Here is an 18,877-nt window from a genome sequence, read left to right as displayed (position 1 = left end):
TCATAAACAACCTCCAAAACAGCTTGCAAACACACTCAAGTCTAATGCACTTCTGTCCATTTAAATGTATGGGATATTTGGCTCTTAAATGACTCTGTGCATGGGTGCAAGTTGTGATTGATTCTGTACTGTCAGTTTCTTAGTCCTCCTGCCACAAGCTCGTGGTACTGGGGCAGGCTGGGACTTCAGGGCCATAATAGGATATACTTAATCAGCTGTTGAAGGCCTTCAGCTGTACACTCCTCCCAGAGCTTGGCTGAAGCCCTCTGAGAAAGAATGGTTCACATTTAACATGCCCCTGCTCACTGGCCAATCTTTCAACCTGCACTAGTCTGCAGGGGTGGTGTTTGAGTGATGTGAGAAAGATGGCAGCAGGAGTTTAGTGATAGAAGTCATTAAGGATTGATTGATAGGCTTTACAGATTAGTTTAGAAAAGCCAATTGTTTTGATGACGTGAATGATGGATGCTTTTGTTTTCACGTACATTCGAGAGTGATGAATAATGATTATAAGGTCTTTGTGCATTATAGCTGAAAGTAATTACCTTTCCCTCAGCTTTACAGCGTCTCAAAAGTAGGCATTAGTGTATTTGTTTTTAAATGGTTGAGTGTATGCCTGATGATGATAAGCCCCAAGTCGCTGCGACAGTTCTAATGCTCCTCAGAGTAACATGCTGGTGCAGCTGTGGTGCATACTGTGTGATCATTTGTCTTGTCAGAATACAGGGTTGTTTGTGCTTGTACAAGCAAACACAAGACTTTTTTTTCTCACACCAGATCTTACTTGTATGCTGACATGTTTTTCTGTGTCTTTCTCTTTGCCCAGATAACCAGTTCAGAATGTCTATCCTGGAGCGCTTGGAGCAGATGGAGAGGAGGATGGCAGAGATGGCCAGCCACCAGCAACCGAGTGGTGCAGGGAGTGGCGGAGCTGGGGGAGGAACTGGGGGAGGAGGGGGAGGAGGAGGAGGTGGTGGTGGTGGTGGTGGAGGAGGTGGTGGAGGACCTGGAGGGGGAGGCAGCAATAACCAGTCACAGGTAAAGAGCCACATCATGCTCCTTATGTTGTGCTTAAAGACAGTCATTGTGCTTGTTAGCATGCACAGCAACCATGTATACTTTACAACAAGCATACAGCATATGCAGTATATGCAGCAACCAATAACGATCTCCTCGTTTGTGTCTGTGAGTGTGTATCTGGCCAAACGCAAGCCAGCAGCTCCTTTGAGAGCCGTGTTGTGGTGGTCTGCGAGAAGATGATGAGCAGAGCTTGCTGGGCCAAGTCCAAGCATTTAATCCACTCCAAGACCTTCAGAGGCATGACACTCCTTCATCTGGCTGCAGGCCAGGGCTACGCCACCCTCATCCAGACACTCATCAAGTGGCGGTGAGAAATAAATTCTCTGCATACTAGCCAGTGGTGCTTTGTTCTGTAATTGACTGTACACCACATTAAACAGAGGTGAGATGCTAATTGTTTGCTCTCTTCCAACCAGTACCAAGCATGCTGATAGTATTGATTTGGAGTTAGAAGTGGACCCTCTCAATGTGGATCACTTCTCGTGCACACCTCTGGTAAGGGAGCTGACTTTAGCATAAGAAACCGTAGGCCGTAATGAAGAATATCCCAGTCTGTGTGACAGATTATCTCCTTTTCACTTTTTTGCTTTCTCATGTCCATTTGTATTTCATCTAGATGTGGGCCTGTGCACTGGGTCACCTGGAGGCAGCAGTGGTCCTGTACAAATGGGACAGACGTGCCCTAGCTATTCCAGATTCTCTGGGCCGCTTACCCCTGTCAATTGCCCGCTCTCGTGGCCATACCAAATTGGCAGAGTGTCTGGAGCAGCTACAGAGGGAAGAGCAGCAATTGCCAGCCCCCCTACCACCCACAACTCGCATGTCTTTCTCCCCAGCCCCTGACGCCCCCACCACAGACAGCTGGATGGTCAGCTGGGCAAACAACACTATAGTAGCACCAAGTGGCAAGAAAGGATGTCCTGCAACCACAACAACCACATCCAGCACTACCAGCCTCAATCCTGGTCAGTACAGTGGAAGAAAAATACTGACTGCGAGATTCCTGATTTTCTGATATTCTTTTGCCATTTTCACATGTGAATCAGATCAGAGCATTGTCCAGAGTTTCCCTGTCTCACATGTAGCTGACAACAGGAAATAGTCTGCTTGAGACACATTCTCACTGTTGGAAATACTTTACCTGGTTTAGTTCATGTGATTCCTGGATACAGTGTGCAGGAGACAGAAAATATGTTACCCACTCACTCTCCACCTAGCTGACCACTGACTTTGTACTAAGGAGCTGCAGTGCATGTGTGAAAACAGCTTATAAGAAACAAAATGTTTATTAGTGTACTATGCAGCTTATTGTTACATGTTGTTTTTTGCAGACTTGAGAAGGCCAAGATCAGAGCCCTCCAACTACTACAGCAGCGAGGGCCAAAGAGACCTTCCACTAGCTAAAAAACATAAACCCAACCCAGAACTGTTTCAAACCCGGCCTGATAAGGCCATGTCTGTTCCTTTGAGCCTGGAGCAGCAACAGCTCCACAAGCTGTCCTCAAGCACTAAGAGCTTGTCCTCAGAAGGGCTGAGCTCAGACAAATGCCTGTCTACAGGAGGCAGCACAGGGACAGCAAGATGGACCTCCAGAGAGAGTTTCTCCAGCAGCAGCAACTTGGGGAGGAAGGCACTGGGTGTCAGCGGAAGCAGCAGCTTGGGAAAAGAGAAACTGGCCAACCGGTTACGGCAGCGGGAACAGTTAGGGATGCTGGTAATGTCAGAAAGTGAAATGGCCGATTCAGAGTTGTTGTCATATCGGGAGGATCTGGAGAACCAGGACTGCCTCACACAGATGGATGACCTACAGGTGAGAGCGTAGCACCAGTATTGCCAATCAGTTACTGTGGTTTAATTTAATTGCTGTAAAAGATTACATAGTAGAAATAATATAACATAAGATACAATATCAGAAACAAGATACATCACATACATTAATGCATGCACAGGAATAAAACGTGCAACAGAAATGTTTCAGTTTTGGCAGCTCTTATACATTTTTGTAAAAAGAAAATTTATAGACTTGCTTAAAAACCATGTGCATTGTCAGGTTGTGGCAGCACCTTTTCAGGGTGACATACAGTAGAACTATACAATCATTGGTAAAAAAAAAGCTTTGCAAAATTATAATCAAATTTGGCATTACACTACCATGCCACCATTTTTTATTTTTTTTTGGATTCTTGCATTAGGTAGACAGTATACACCAGACTTGACATTCTGTCGATGCCCATCACTGCATAATAAACTCTCTCTATTGATCCACTTCAATAGCCAAGGAATTGTTTCAGGGATCCAGTCTAACTATTCCTCTTACAAATGAAGTGCTGGATTAGGAAGTTTATCCCCCATTCTGTATGCATGCTGTTACCCTTCTCTAGGCAACATTATTGTTATAGGTCATCTCTCAAACTATATATAATAAAAAAAATACACTCATCTGTTATCTTTATTTATTTTTTTTATTATAATAGGTAAATATGATGACTCTGGCTGAGCACATAATTGAAGCAACACCAGAGAGAATCAAAAGGGAGAACTTCGCCACAGCAGACTCTGTGCCCTTAGACACATCAGGGGTCAGCAACACCATGAACTGGCTGGCCAACTATCTGGGAGATGTAGAACAGCTGCCAAGCATCATACATCTACGGTGAGACTCACCATGGTGGAAGAACAGATATATAGACATGGATGTTGTGCGGATATTTTAATCATAATACTATAGAGGATTAACCAAAAGTGTAAACGAATGGGATGTCAAGCTGAAGAGACACTGTTTTATTTGATAGGCACATTGTCAGTTTGTGTGCTGTCTGTGATGATGTCATTCTTCAAGAATCAAGAAGAAGAATCAAGAAGAATTTATTGTCAATATACGTCAAGTCATACAATGAAATTACATTAAGAAGTTTAATTTCCACCTATCACTGCTAAAGCAAAGTTTGCAAGGAGTTATATTTTCTATTGTTAGTTGTTAAATTGCTTTATAAGGCTGGGGACTGTAAAAAGGGTAAATATTTTTAATTTGCTTAGATTTAATATAAACTGTACAACATTATACATATGGACTACTTGCAACATTCTACTTACTACTTACATTAAACTCACAATGTGTACAATTGGAGTGAAGATATGTGTTATAATCTTTCCTCAGATCTCTCTATAATGAACCCCTGACCCCATCATCCAACCCTAGTCTGAGCCCTGGAGGGTCTCCGTTGAGAGAGGGCCCCCTGGAAAAGTCAACACTTCCTTCCCCAGCTGACTGGAGTGAGTTCATCAATGCCTCCAACAGCAAAGTGGAGCGGGACCTGGCCCAGCTGACTCTGTCAGATCCAGAGCAGAGAGAGCTATATGAGGCTGCCCGCCTAGTCCAAACTGCCTTCCGCAAGTACAAGGTACAGGCCCGGTGCTCAGGTGGCATAAGCTGTGGACTGGTGTGAAATAGATGAAATTGTTTTTGGCTTCAGGCCAGATGTTGAAGGGTTCGCGTTTGTTTTACTCCATATGGTACTTTGTTGGAGTAAAGGGCAAGATTTTGATGTGGTTCATTAATGATTTTTTTTTCTTGAGATGTACTGTTTCTAATCACAGTTAATATTGATCACGTTTTTCTATATCTATCTTTGTGTCATTCTCTGTTCCTCTGCTAATATACACATACAAGAAATATACAAATATGTCCCTGTGGTTTCAGCATGGGAAAGGTGTGGCTTGAGCAGAGCATGGCCTTGCTTAGAAAAACGACTGCACTGTCCCTTGTGTCCCTGCTGCACTTAGACACAATTATGCTAATGCTCTCCTACTTCCTCTTTGTATCTGTCTCTCTTTCTAAGTTAGTTGTATGGAGCCTGCTACTGCCTGTTTTAAACTAGCTATCAAAACACCAGTCCTTTTCCCCTTGCCCGATCCCATTCCTCAACTCTTTATCCTCCCCATAGCTACTTTTAATAAGTTTTCATATGACAAACTGTTCCCTATTGTTCACAGTCGTCTGTTGCGCCATCTTCCAGCCGATACTGAGGTGGACCTTCGTCTCTCTCTCTCTCTCACTCTCTCTCTCTCGCAAACCTCGTCCTCCCCAATTTTCACATGGGGTCTCGTCCACCAGGCGTGGGCTTACTCCAGGGTGGCATTCACATGCTAGTGAATCAGGTCACCAGGGGACCTCAGGGAGACAGAGCCACTAATATCTTCTGTGGCAAAAATGGGCTCTACTTAAACCTCTGACCTATACCACTTTACTCTCCAACAGGGGCGGCCGCTCAGAGAGCAACAAGAGGTAGCTGCTGCTGTTATACAACGTTGTTACAAGAAATACAAACAGGTAGGCACCATAGCGCGTAATGTCTGAAGTGTTCGAAACATGACCAAATCAACATCAGAGTTTGCATTTCGATGCTTTTTAGTTCATCGTTCATTATTTTTCCCTTTTCCCATTTACAAGCTAACATGGATAGCGTTGAAGGTAAAATATTTTCAATGCCATCAGCTGATCTAATTGCCAGACTTTTTTGGTTGTGTTCTTCTACAGTGCGAGCCCATAGCACCATTCCTCGGCATAATGTACTGTTTTGTTCATGTTGGCAGTATGCACTTTATAAGAAGATGACGCAGGCCGCCATCCTTATCCAGAGTAAATTCCGCAGCTACCATGAACAGAAGAAGTTCCAGCAGAGCAAGAGGGCTGCTGTGCTCATTCAGCAATACTACCGCAGCTACAAGGAGTTTGGCAGGCTGAAGCCCCACCACCGTGGGGCTGCTGCTGCTCTGGTGCAGCATAAACTAAGGTAGTCATTCATGCACATACTGAATTAAGGCCAGTCATTTGACTCTACTAATCCTGACACAGACACTAGCTTACTGGAGAGACCACTTTGTCAAACTGAATTATACAAAATGATGTTCTTGAATTATTGGACTTGACTCGAGGACTGAATGTCTTTAGTTATTTCTGAAAATAACCTTTTAATGAGAGAAGTCTGAGCACTTTAGCAATGATTCATAGTCATTTTCCGTTTATTATTTGTAGTGTGTATTAGATTGGTACCTTTTACAGTTTCACTGACAGATAAAAGTTAACTGTGGCTCTGTCTGGTGTTTCATAGAAGTAGTCTGCTCACAAAGAGACAAGATCAGGCTGCCAGGAAGATTATGAGGTTCCTACGACGGTGTCGCCACAGGTAGGCCCCAACACTGGCTCAAACACATGATATAGTACTCGTTTATACATGGGCTAGATAGAGTTTACTGTCAGATTTATTGCGGGGCATTGGCTCGTGCTCTGAAAGAATAATATCCCATTGAGTTAATCAGTTAGTCATAACAGAAACTGCTGTTTTTTTAACACTGTGTGATGATTTTACTTTTGTTGAAAAAAGTGGGTAGTTAGAAATGTCCCCAACACCTAAGCTCCACCTCCCTCTCCCTCACTGTATCTGGCCCCCACCTGTCCTCGCCCCCTCCTTCACAGTACCTACTGTGTGCTAATAGCTGTCTGGTATTGTTTTGCTGTTTATGCCAAGCCCCTTGATGGACCATAGACTGTTCAAGCGGGTGAGTGCAGCCTCAGCAACTCAGTTCGTGCTTCTCTCTCTCTCTCTCTCTCTCGCTCTCTCTCTCTCTCTCTCTCTCTCTCTCTCTCTCTTTCTCTCTCTCCCTGTTTATTCTGTATGCCTCTTTCTCTCTTACTTCCTGTTGTGTCTCACTCTTTAATAATACAATTATCTCCTCCTGAGGTCTCGGCATTCACATTCTCTCCCTCTTTTCCTCGCTCATTTTCTCTTTTGCTCTTTCTCTCCCACCATCCTACCCACCCTTCCTCATTCTCCATCACTATTGCTTGATGCCTGCTTGCATGAAGGCTGCCGACTGGAGCCACAGGTGGACTGAGAAGCTCAGATTTAGAGCAGAACATATGTCAAACTAACAACTTGCTTATGAATGACAATATCACAGCAACACTTAACAGGCACTTCTTTGACTCTCTTTATCTCTGTCGTTCTCTCCTTGGAAATTACTTTTTTTTTTGTGGTTTTTTTTTTCCAGCTTTGTGTGGTTATGCAGTTTGAGAGAACAGAAGGCTTTTTCTCAGCCATCTTTTATTCTGCTGCATGACAAGTGGTGACAACTATGGGCCTTGCTTTTATACCTTTAGGCATGCTATGGGCCTGCTGTTTCTCAAGTAGCTGTCTGGCTGGCTGGCTGACTGTGTGCTCTGTTTCTAGCCACTCGACAGACCACGGGGGATTTAACCCCTCTAACTTCTGTTTACTAAAACTCTGTGAAGATGCTGAACATAATATGCCCACCGACTCATCAAACAAACCAATAAATAAGCAAATATTGTACTAAAAGGTTCACCTGAATGGGGGAAATGGTGAGAACATCATATACGTAATTTAACCTCCATGCTATCTGGTGCTGTGACATTAAGCTTATATGTGTTTACTCTTTTCGCATTAGCTGTATACTGCCCTAAAATAGGTTACTGTTCTTTTAGAGCACATTAGATTGTTGATGTTACCACCTGTTATTGCATGTGTGTCTTCTATACTGTGATATAGGTTTAATGCTGTTACGCTGTGTTAGCGCTGTGTATTGTTGTCCCCTGGGACAACAATACACAGCGCTAATGGATTCATACCTCCAGGGAGTACACCAGCTCAACATGAGACAATCCAACACACACACACACACACACACACACACACACACACACACACACACACACACACACACACACACACACACACCACACACACACACACACACACTGTTTATACACAGGTTGCATCTAATCATGCAGCTTAATAGTCATGTTGAAGTATTGGCCATATGGAAGAATAATCAGAGCAGGTTTAAGGCCATCACAAGGTGATGGTTGATGTGTTAAAATTAGCCTTTACAGTAAAATTAGCCTTTACAGTTGTCCATAAAATCTAGTGCAACAACGCATGCATTTTTAATCTTAGAAATAATTGTCTTGTGCAATAATTCATGGTACTTGCCAGAATAAATGCTGTGTTTTGTCAAAGAAGTCTTTAAGGATACGACATTATCAGTAGATCAATCAAGAAAAACTGTAATTATTATATACAATGTTGTGATAGTACTGTTTTGTTTTTATATCTGTATTTATTTTGTCACATTTAATCCCATTTGTATTTTTTTTTTTAAGAATGACTCTGAAGTTGTGCTATAACATCTTCTTTTGTTCACTACAAAGTGAAGTCTCAAATCATTCTGACCAACATTTCTTTTCACAGATCGGCTGCTCCTCCTGTTTCTGCACTGATTTGATATTTTTATGGCTCAGCAGTGTGATACTGTTAGGCCTGTGTATGTGACTTAGTAAACTCAAATCATGGCTGTTTGTATTCATGGACACTTGTTTTTTTTCTGTGTTCCAGGGTGAAAGAATTGAAAAGGGCCAGGGAACATGAGACCCCTCAGAAGAGCTCCCTTGCGATGTGACATCACTCTCCTGACTCCTTTTCTTTTTTGTTTGTACCCGAGACATTTTACAAGAGAAACAGAAAAAAAAAAAACACCAATGCAAGCACTGCAATTATTACTACTACTGCAGTGTTACTGGTTCAACTACGATTACATGTACAACAGCATTTTTTTCACATATCTATTCTTTCCACTGACTTAATTTTGGTTGGAGAGTGGCAACTTCTATAGGATTATAAAATAAATGGGTAGGGGTGGGGGTGCAGAACATTTGCTTCTTGGCATTTTTTGCACTTTTTCATGGATTGCTTTGTCTTTTTTTGAATATGAAGAGGCTTTGGACAGTGAAGAAAGCAAACGCAGGACAAGAAATGTAAACTGTGGCTGCTGCAGAAAAATCTCAGAGGACAGAGAGACCATGCAGAAACACTCTGAGCTCTAATTGTATTTCATAATTTTTTAAGTGACCAATCAATTCATTTGAAGAAGGGATTTTTTTTTTTTTACCAAATATATTAATAACCCACATGCCCACTTCTATCCACTGCTGTAGATTAATATTCAACTTAGTTCAACGATTCCTCCTGTCCCACTGTGCTCTACCCCACCAGTCTGCCCACACAGGTGGAGCTACAAATGAATGTAGTCGGGGTTTTACCATACTGAAGCAGATGGGGGATAAAATATTTGTTTTAATATTTCTTTTTAAAAAAAACTATGCTTTATCATATATATATATTGTCACTTTATTACTTGAATTGTTCCATACTGTCCATTGTATTTCTTCCATCATGTCCAATGTATTGGTGATCTGTATCTTCAGGCTATATGTTGTTAAATCCTACCAAGAAAAAATGCATGACTTCTTGTCAAGAAAAGTCTTTGCTTGTGTGCTTTGGTCTAGTCTTTCAGCCTCTCCTCTGGTTTTGTTCTTATTTCCACTTCGGTGGACCACATATCCGTATGCTATGAATTTCAGCATTTCATTGATGAAGCTATCCCTGTATTGTCCGATTTCTCTGTATTTCATTTTGGTTTGCCTTGCTGGTTTGATTGCTTCTCTGAGACATACCGAGAGGGAAAAAAAACTTGCTTATTTTGTGTTGTAATGGTTATGGTCATGCAGGTTATTACTGTTCTTTTGAAGTGAACTTCAGAGCCTGTGAAGGTTTTTGAAGGGAAGATCACATACATTGCCTTGACGTCTTAGAGATTCTTTGAGAGGTCCCTAAGCTTGTCCCAAAATAGGGGTTTGACAAATCCATATTTTTGACAATTGAGCGATTTCTGTATATAAAGAAGGCTGAAAGTACGTAGGTAAAAAAAAAACATGTACCCAAAGGGGATTGTATTTTAGAAATATATTATTTTATTCATTAAAATGGGTCAAAAACAGGTAAGAGACAAAAACAGAATATTTGTATAGTTTTGTTTGAATGCCTAAGAAGTATGGTTGTATTGTTTGTATATAGTGTAAATACCTGGGATAAAAATGAGCTATGTGCATGAAAAGTATGAACAGAGTCAAAAGGGAAAAAAAAAAAAACAACAAAAGCAGTAGTGGCTATGCTTTGTAAAATTAAAACTATTTCACTATTAGAGTATTTTATTTTATTTTGATTGTTCTTGAGAAGAACATTTTGCTAAAGCATGATATTATTGCAATATGAAAAAGTAAAAAATACTGTATTTAGTGTTAGGAGAAGTCTTCAAAATTATCTTAAAACAAGTATGGTTGTGTTTATTTATTTTTTAATTTTTTTTTTTCATTTGTTTGTTTTGGGCTACCAAGAACCTTTTGCCAATGGTGCCAAGGTATGTGAATGCTATATAGCTTAAGAAGAGAATTAAGTTAATTTTTGCAGAACAGATAATCATCCAGTGGAATACACACTAGCACTGAAGATCATAACATCAAAGCTGGCAGAGGATCACAAAAACGTTATGGTACACACAGGTTGCAGAGAGAGTCATTTTCAAGCAGAAAGCATTTAAGTCTGTCATGTGTCCACCATTCCTACCAACTGGAGCATTTATCGATCACCGAAAAACACCATATCAAAGTTGAGTTTATTTTTTGTTGTCATTTGAAAATGGAATGTGATGATTTCTCATTACTGAGGTATTGTCTGATCTCTAAGATTGTAAATGGCAGCCTTGCCCATGGTGTACATATAAAACAATTTTTGTTATTACTCTGTCCCTGAAAACGATGGGAGTAAACATGCAAATTTTAATTTCCAGTGTGCTGCACCAACCTTCGGTTTAAGAATTCCGAGTTGTTCCTCGTAGTCGAGCAGTGATGGGTGTTTCTTTCTACGGTAGGTTTCAAATTTAAAAAAGCACTTGAACAAGGCTGCCAGAGTCTAAATATATACCTTGTATTCCATGTCAGAAAAAAAAAACAAAAAAAAAAACATGTTTAGTTAAAAACCACATGTAGCATTATGTACATTACTGCATTTCTTTGCCAAGCAGCTGAAAACATGTTTGCAAAATAAACTGCTCCAGCAGTCAGAGGTGCTAAAAATAAATAAATAAATAAACAGAAGGATGGCACTGAAAGTATTCACTGTCCTCAGTGCAGCATCAAAACAAATACAGAAACTAAAGTGTAAAACAGTGCACTAGTGCCATTTTTAATTATGAAAGATAAGATGTATCTTGTACATTGGATTATATGTAACTTAATAATATAACAGAGAAAATTGAGATGGAGGAACAATCTGAGAGCTAATAATATACAAGCTGCTGGTTCAGAGGTGCCTGTTGGCTGCTGTTAAATTCCTATTATATATTCTCACCATTAAGTCTATTCTGTATCTAAGTAATGATACGTGATTATTCAGCCAAGTGCCACTGGAAAACTTGAGTTTTGTTCATTTAAGTGTTGTCATGTTTGTTCAATTATAATTAAGCTAAATGTGTCTTTTTCCAATTTATTTCCTTGATTCATTGTTTTTGGAATTTTGTTTGTTTTTTGCTGTTGTTTTCCAGTCACCTGATATGTAAACTTTATTTCCAGAGTGTTTATGTAGGAAGTGCCTATATTCATATCCTGATAACACTAATCCAGTTTTAGAATACTTGTACCTCAGGTTGAGGTAATGTGAGAGAACATGGTCACCCACAGACAGTGCTGTATCTTCCACATAAATGCACATGATCGCCACTGTTGTACCATTCCACACACCAAAGCTGCAATTTTACCCCTGTACAAGACACTATTAATGCAGCACTCAAGCTTGTCAACATGCTAGCTAGTTTTGTTTGTTTATTTGATTTTTATTTTAGTTTGTTTGTTTCTGCCTTCTTTTCCATTTTCCGCTGGGACAGCTTGTTAAAAACCACTTTTAGAAATGCCACTACTGGAGTTTGTTGCCTTGCATTCATCCTCTAGTCTGTGGTTAGAATGCATAGCCAATGCAATGCTGCGGCAAAAAAGCAGAAGGATTTATTATGCTTGCATGGGTAAAATAGTTAACTGGGTGACAGAAGTGCACCTAAAGCATGCTTCTTTTCCTAGAATCGGTAGTCAGATAGACTTGTTAAAGGACTTACTGTTCTGTAAAGCAATGACCATTGGTTTGAGGTGTCACAGAACTCAGAAAGACAGAGGACACGTAACTGAAGGGCAAACCTACTAATTGAGCCAGTGATCAATACTCAGTAGCTACTGACGATTTCATGGCAAAGCATGAGGACAGGATTGTTTTTAGACAAGCTCTAACTTTTTAGATGTTTTCTTTTTTTCTTTCTTTTTTTTTAATCCTTTTTTTATTAAATCAGTGGACTCCCAACTTCAAATAAGACAGAAGGACAAGGGTGGAGACATTGTGACAGTATATATAGCAATTAAGTGACACACGGTACACACAAACACACGCACAAGACATTGCACAGCACACATGCAGACATGTCAGGTGTCAATTTCACTTGTACGCTGAGCGGTGAAGGCAGCATTGTTCTTTTTTTCCCCCCAAACTGAGGGACTGGTTCACCTCCCTTCTGTATTTTACTCAGGGTGCCAAAACGGGGAGGAGGAAACAGAGCAGGACATGTGATTCACAGCAAAAGAAGCTGAAATTCAAAACCTCCTTTGAGCAGAAAAAAAAATCTTAAGACAGGTTCAACACTGCAAGAGTAAAATCTTTAAAATGACTTGCTGCAATATGTAAACCATTTCCTCACAATAACCTTGAATAGTACAGACAGTACTAAAGCCCTGGAACAAAGTTTGTTCATGAATATAAATGATTTGACACTCTTTCATAGAACGCTGTCATATTATTTATGTAATTCTGGCCACTTCTTTAGGCCTTTAATTCATTTAAGTGACAAAGTATAAAAGGTATTTATGATTAAGAGTAATTATATGAAAAGTTCCAATCTTGTTTTTACTGCCATTTGTGAATGGGACGATAGGTTAGCTGGTAGGCACGCATTAGCAGCAGTATTATCAATTTCAAGATGTTCTGTGAATTGACCTGAGAATCTGCCTTTCCTCCTCTTCTTTTTCCAAAGCACCCCAACCAGAGAAAGGTAGGCACATCAGGACAACAGAACACAAACAGATTTACAGTATATTCCACTTGTTGACACAGAGCAATAAAGAACTATTTTGTGGAGACCTATAGACCTAGCAAAGTTTAAAATGATTGGACACATGTAGTCGACTTACTCTTATGCAAATGCCAGTATTGCAAGACAAGCATTCAGTAGTTTATGGACAGCAATTATATGGCACCCTTTACCGAACTGCACGTTTTCATCAATTCCAAACTGAGAAGAAAAAAAAAACGGCCCTGCTTTGATAGAAAGTTATGGGTCCTCGACACTTTGCATGTGAACTAGTGTTAGATCTATTTTCCTCTCCTCTATAGCTGTCTTTCTCTCTGTCTTTCCCTGTTATGTGACCCAATTTTTCTCCGTTCCCAACCCCTACCTTTAAAAGTTTCATGTCCTCTTGGTTCTCCTAATGTGTTTTTGCTTTCCTCCTTTTTCTTCCCTTCTCTTGTTTGTAAGTTTTATTTTTGTAATTGTGCATGTACAAGCGTCACTGACTCGATGGATATGTTTAAAAAAAAAAAAAAAAAAAAAGAGATTTCAGCTGCTGAAGCCATGCAAAACGTTTTGAATTGCCCTTAAAATATGGAAGATGTTTTCTGAATGCTTTATATTCTTTCTGCTGTAAAATAATAAAAAAAGGAAAAAATGATGAAAACTCGAGAACCAACTTTGCAAAGTCTCTTTGTTTCCATTGTTTCGTTTTTTCAGTTTTAGAAAAGCAATAGTGGTTTCTTAACTTCCACTTTTAATGTTTCCATTAACACCTTTTATAAAGAAAAAAACAAATAGCCGATACATTATTTATTTACAGTACAATTTTTTATTTCCATTCAACAAACAGTGGCATATAATCTTTGACTTTCACGTCTAAAAGACATTTCGCCAAAAACTGCACAACCAAAGACTGTATATGTGCACTTTAGAGTTTCACACAGCATAAAACTAAATCCTAATAAATTATCTCAAAGTCCCCAAGCAATATGTCTCAGACATATCTGGGGCATTCTTCTTCTTATGAACAAATAATGATGCCGCTCATGTGTGTATGTATGTGTAGGTGTGTGAGCGTGTGTGACTGCACATGTGTTGCATGAGTGTAAGATGTTTCATTTTTCTTCCAGTGCAAGCCCTGCCTGTCTTCAGCGACTGTTTTAGACACAGTACTTCCAGAAACACTCCGAATTCCCTCCTCTCTTCCTGAACTGTTTCCGAATGCCCAGCGCATGGCTGAAAGGATTTAGGAGACTTTGTTTCTCCAACAGGACCTGAAAGACAAGATAAAGTGATTTTGTGAATTATTTACAGGATGTTGCTTATATTTCTTTGATGTTTTAGGAATAACATTAGTATAAAACCCACTTCTCTCTTGATCCCTCTAGGAAGCAGACCTGTTGTTCTGACACCTGAGAGAAAAGGAAACATGAGAAACATATGCTGATAGCTTAGCTGTGTTTCTGTGAATGTCAGTGGACCGTAGAGTTCATTTACATGGACACTGGCTTTTTCTACTCTTATGGTGATGGTTGCTAATGTTAAACATGGCCAACTCAGTAGCACACTTTTTTCTGCAGAAATAAGTAGTGTGAAGGTATGATTGGGTAATTTGCATTTCTTACCATCTCTGTTGATTTCGCCAGATATTAGGGTGGAATATCTAAGACCCGTACCATCCTGCTCTGAGAGAGGCAGATCATCCAGGCTGCTGATTCCTCGGTCCTCCACTGATACTACGGAAAACCAAACAAGCCCACACAGTTGGTAGGAACACCATTGAGAAATACAGATTCATGCTCTGAACATTTTCTGATCTAATTCTCACTGGTAATCACAATAAAGGATTCGAAGTAATTGAACAAAAACTCAATCTCCTCTCTGATGGCAGAACTTTGGCATGTGAACTTTGGCAGAGCAATCATTGTTCAACACTGCAGCGCTAAAGTAATTACTTCAAGGCCCCAGGACATGACTAGCTTGCCATTAATCGTTGCAAATTATGTTTTATTACTAAAAATGCTAATCAAGGGACTGACATAGTGAATTACTTTGTATAACAACTATAATAAAGATATTACTTTCCACTCACCAGGTCCTGGATATGGCAGCTCAGCAGATTCTGTAATGGGGTGGGCCAACAGTGGGCCCGAGGCCACAAGCACAAAGGCCCAGGAGAGAAGATGGTTACACTTCATCACTGTTGATGAAAGTGGCTCTGATTTGCACAGAGGGTGAAAAGAAGAATTCTACATGCTCTGCTGGTCCTAACTGTGTTATATACTTCAAGCTGTAGCCTAACCCCCTCCCCCCCTTCCTGCATGACACACAGCAGACACAGATACACCTTTGCTTTCTGCAACAGACATCCGCATCATCCAGAGTCACACCCTTTCTGTGATAAATCAACACGTGAATTATAGACTCAACAATGAAAAGATGTGGCGTGGCCCATTCTTCAAGGGCATAGTCATATTTTACCTGCTCTTAAGCTTGATTGACTGTTTTTACTGACTTTGTAAATGGCATCGAGGCAGGTGTTTCAGATTTCATGTCAATGGCTTTCCACAGGGGAGCAGATGGAGAAACAGGGCAGACAAATGACTAATATTTTTATACTACTGGTTCGTTAAACTCTTGGACCATTTGAATCCTCTGGATTTATCTCAGCAAACAAAGCCGAGAGAACCTCTAATAAATCTGTAATTATTTAGGGAGAGGTGCAGTGGACATGCTAAAACGTTCAGGGCCATGTTTTCTATGAGCCATCTGACATTTTAAGACAACAAGGAAATTTCCATGGGTCACTGAATCAGACTGATTGATGCATTTTATTTAGAAGCCTGGTTGTTTTAAGATTTTATATGTGTGCTTTCACTTCTTAGTCATGCAGTAAAAATAAACTTTATGAGTACACCCAGCATCACTGCTTAGCCTCACAGAAGCTTTCTTATTGGTTAGAAGACAGGGAGGGGGAGATGGAGACAGTTATTTACAAAGTCATATTTTGCACTTCACTGTGTAATTTGTATATTTATTAGAAGTATGACGTCAATGTTCAGTTCCTGATAATGAGAGCCGATGAAGAAACGGTGACATTTTATTTTATGGTTTGCAGGTCAGACACTCCATTAGGTGTTGCTATATATCAGGAAATGCAATTACAATTTATATTCAGAATTAGGCAAGGACCCAGTGCCAATTCCAAATTATTTCAGCATCTATAATAGAGCATCTCTCCCACCAAACTTGGCATTTGTCCTACTCTAAGGAGTCCTTGTTACGATTTAATCAAGAATTTGCTCCAGGCACCAGTGTTTTAGCAAATAGCAACCATTTATTTGGATGCTTAGGGCTACACTTCAGTATCAAAAGTAATAATATACAATACCAGTCAAAAGTTTGGAGACTAAGTGCATCCAAACATTTGACTGGTACTCTATGTGACAGTGGTAGGCTGCTATTTAGAGCGTGCAGAACTGCTGCATTAACATACACTGATCAGCAGCAACATTAATCAGTTTAATACTGGTTCAGCTTTGAACCATCAGAGCATGCAGAACCAAATGAGATGCCCTTTTGTATCAAGCAGTGGGTCCTTTGGGTTCTGTGTTTTGCAGGGGACCTCTTTGTTCTTGAGCATGTCGTAAATTCATGAAGGACTGTGCACTCTGCTGGGTTCCTCCAGCTGTTTCTGAAGAGTTTTTTTAAAGATGTCTCTGCTTTTGGCAAGAGTAGTTGTAATTAGTGGGGGCGTGCTTAGACACCAACAGTGTTTAAGTGAATGGTAGACAAAATAACATCCACATGAATAGCAGCTGATTAATGTATAAGCAGCATGCAGTTATGCATCAAAATGCTTTTTCTGACCTCACCTGTTCTGACCTCACATAAATACACAGTAATACATCAGTAGTTCATTGTATTCTAAAATATGTGTTGTATTCTTTTTTTTCTCTTTTTTTTTCTCACAAAGTTGCAGAGTTCTTGATTGTTGCAGTCATTCCGAAGAAAAGATTCCTGCTTTTGCACTCCGCTACAAGTGATGGGTGACAAAATGTATAGTTTTTGTTTTATAGTTTATAGTTCTTGCATAAAATGTACAATGCCGATTCCCAAAAAGTTGGGACCCTGTGTAAAATGTAAATTATAACAGAATGCGTTCATTTCAAAATCTCATAAATCCATATTTTATTCACAAGAGAACAAAGAAAAACATAAAATGTTTAACCTGAGAAAAAAGCACCATTTTAAGGAAAATATTACCTCATGTAGAATTTGATGGCACCATGGTACAGGGCCATTTTTACCACTGTATAACATCCCCTCTTTCTAATGACAGTCCATAAATATCTGGAAACTGAAGAGACCATTTGCTGGACTTTTGGGGGAGAGGAATGTTATCCCATTCTTGTCTGATACAGGATTCTAGCTGTTCAAATGTCATGAGTCTTCTTTGTTCTATTTTTTGTTTCCTGATGTGCCAGTTGTTTTCAGTTGTCACCCAGATTCTTCTGCTATGAAGCCATGCTGTTGTAATAGATGCAGTATGCAATTTAGCATTGTATTGCTGACATATGCAAGGCATTTTGCATTTTAAACGGACTTCGGCATTTGTGAGTGGTACAGTCAACTGTGTTCACAGACAATGATTTCTAGTGCTGTGATTTCCATGACCAAAGCATGACTGTTTTTAATGCAGTGCTGCCTGAGGGCCCACAGATCACAAGCAAGATTTTTCTGAATCTTATGAACAATAGATGGTGAAATATTCAAAGTCTTTGCGATTTCACGTTTAGGAACATTGTAATGAAAAATTTCCACAATTTGTAGATGCCGTTTTTTGCAAACTGGTGAACCTCTTTACTTTTTCAGAAACTCTGCCTCTCTAAGATGCTCTTTTTATACTCAGACATGTTACTAACCTGTTGCCAGTCAACCTGATTAGTTCAACATGTTCCTCCAGCTGTTCTTTTAAGTATCCCTGACCTTTTCAGCCTTTTATTAGCCCTTTCTCAACTTTTTGGGGACATGTTGCTGCCATTAAGTTGAAAATTAGTTAATATTTATCATGAATTAGCTAAATTTGTCAGTTTAAACTTCTGATATGCTATTGTTATGTTCCATTGTGAATAAAGTATGTGTTTGTGAGATTTGGAATTCACTGCATTCTGTTTTTATTCACATTATACACAGCATCCCAACTTTTTGGAACTGGGATTGTATTAAAGTTTTTTGAGGCATATATAAGAATTCAGAGGTTTGGCCATTGTTAGCAGTGGTATAACAAGGCCATTCATTCTCTGTGCAATGCATATGGAGAAAGAAGCCTATACTCCTTTGAGGAACTGTCTGTGCAGTTTAATAATTTGCAGCACTTTACCTTTTGAATACCTGCGGTGTCCTATGACAGGCTCCCTTTACTTAAGGTTTTGTGTGAGACTCGGGGGAAGAGTTAAACCATCTCCAGGTTATATTGTCATATTCTGAAGGGAACATACCTCCCATTGCCAGTAGATTCAGTACCCTGAAGCTGGCCCAAATTATGCACTATACTTTTTAGACACAACTGGCACCTTTTTTTTTAATCACACATTTTAATTATGGGAATGCCCTGGAGTGACTGCTTTCTGGAAAATGGTTAAACTTTCTGTTATGCTCTTTGGTTTCACCCATTGTATGTTGATGCTTGTTCAAAAAACAATAAAAATATGATCATAAAAAGAAAGAATTTCATACAAAAATGACCAAAAACAGTGGACTTTGTTTCCCATTG

General features: G+C 39.7%; 2 protein-coding genes across 5 annotated transcripts in view; one reads left to right on the top strand and one right to left on the bottom strand.

The window, feature by feature from the left end:
• Positions 1–10,937, top strand: part of camta1a (calmodulin binding transcription activator 1a) — a 284,069-nt gene extending 273,132 nt beyond the window's left edge. Inside the window, exons 13-26 of one of the 4 annotated variants that reach the window (XM_030734206.1) lie at positions 827–973; positions 1,013–1,038; positions 1,191–1,387; positions 1,497–1,575; positions 1,697–2,045; positions 2,412–2,890; positions 3,555–3,733; positions 4,238–4,481; positions 5,339–5,410; positions 5,531–5,551; positions 5,674–5,873; positions 6,192–6,266; positions 6,609–6,639; positions 8,496–10,937. In XM_030734206.1, coding sequence (XP_030590066.1) covers positions 827–973; positions 1,013–1,038; positions 1,191–1,387; positions 1,497–1,575; positions 1,697–2,045; positions 2,412–2,890; positions 3,555–3,733; positions 4,238–4,481; positions 5,339–5,410; positions 5,531–5,551; positions 5,674–5,873; positions 6,192–6,266; positions 6,609–6,639; positions 8,496–8,528 — 2,132 coding nt within the window. In that variant the 3' untranslated portion in view covers positions 8,529–10,937. Of the gene's footprint in view, positions 1–826; positions 1,039–1,190; positions 1,388–1,496; positions 1,576–1,696; positions 2,046–2,411; positions 2,891–3,554; positions 3,734–4,237; positions 4,482–5,338; positions 5,411–5,530; positions 5,552–5,673; positions 5,874–6,191; positions 6,267–6,608; positions 6,640–8,495 lie in introns of all 4 variants that reach the window. The other 3 variants (XM_030734207.1, XM_030734205.1, XM_030734204.1) reach the window with 3 other exon arrangements.
• Positions 10,938–14,261: 3,324 nt separating this feature from the next.
• Positions 14,262–15,299, bottom strand: LOC115783733 (urotensin-2-like). Its single transcript, XM_030734700.1, has 4 exons — positions 15,194–15,299; positions 14,727–14,837; positions 14,470–14,513; positions 14,262–14,375 (listed from the first exon to the last, which is right to left on the bottom strand). Exons 1-4 carry the CDS (start codon positions 15,297–15,299, stop codon positions 14,262–14,264), a joined length of 375 nt encoding a protein of 124 aa, XP_030590560.1.
• Positions 15,300–18,877: the final 3,578 nt, after the last annotated feature.

This window comes from Archocentrus centrarchus, chromosome 7, assembly GCF_007364275.1.
Source record: "Archocentrus centrarchus isolate MPI-CPG fArcCen1 chromosome 7, fArcCen1, whole genome shotgun sequence".
Taxonomy (NCBI): Eukaryota; Metazoa; Chordata; class Actinopteri; order Cichliformes; family Cichlidae; genus Archocentrus; species Archocentrus centrarchus.
The sequence above is the reverse complement of the archived record's forward strand: the minus strand, read 5'-3'. Positions and strand labels throughout refer to the sequence as shown.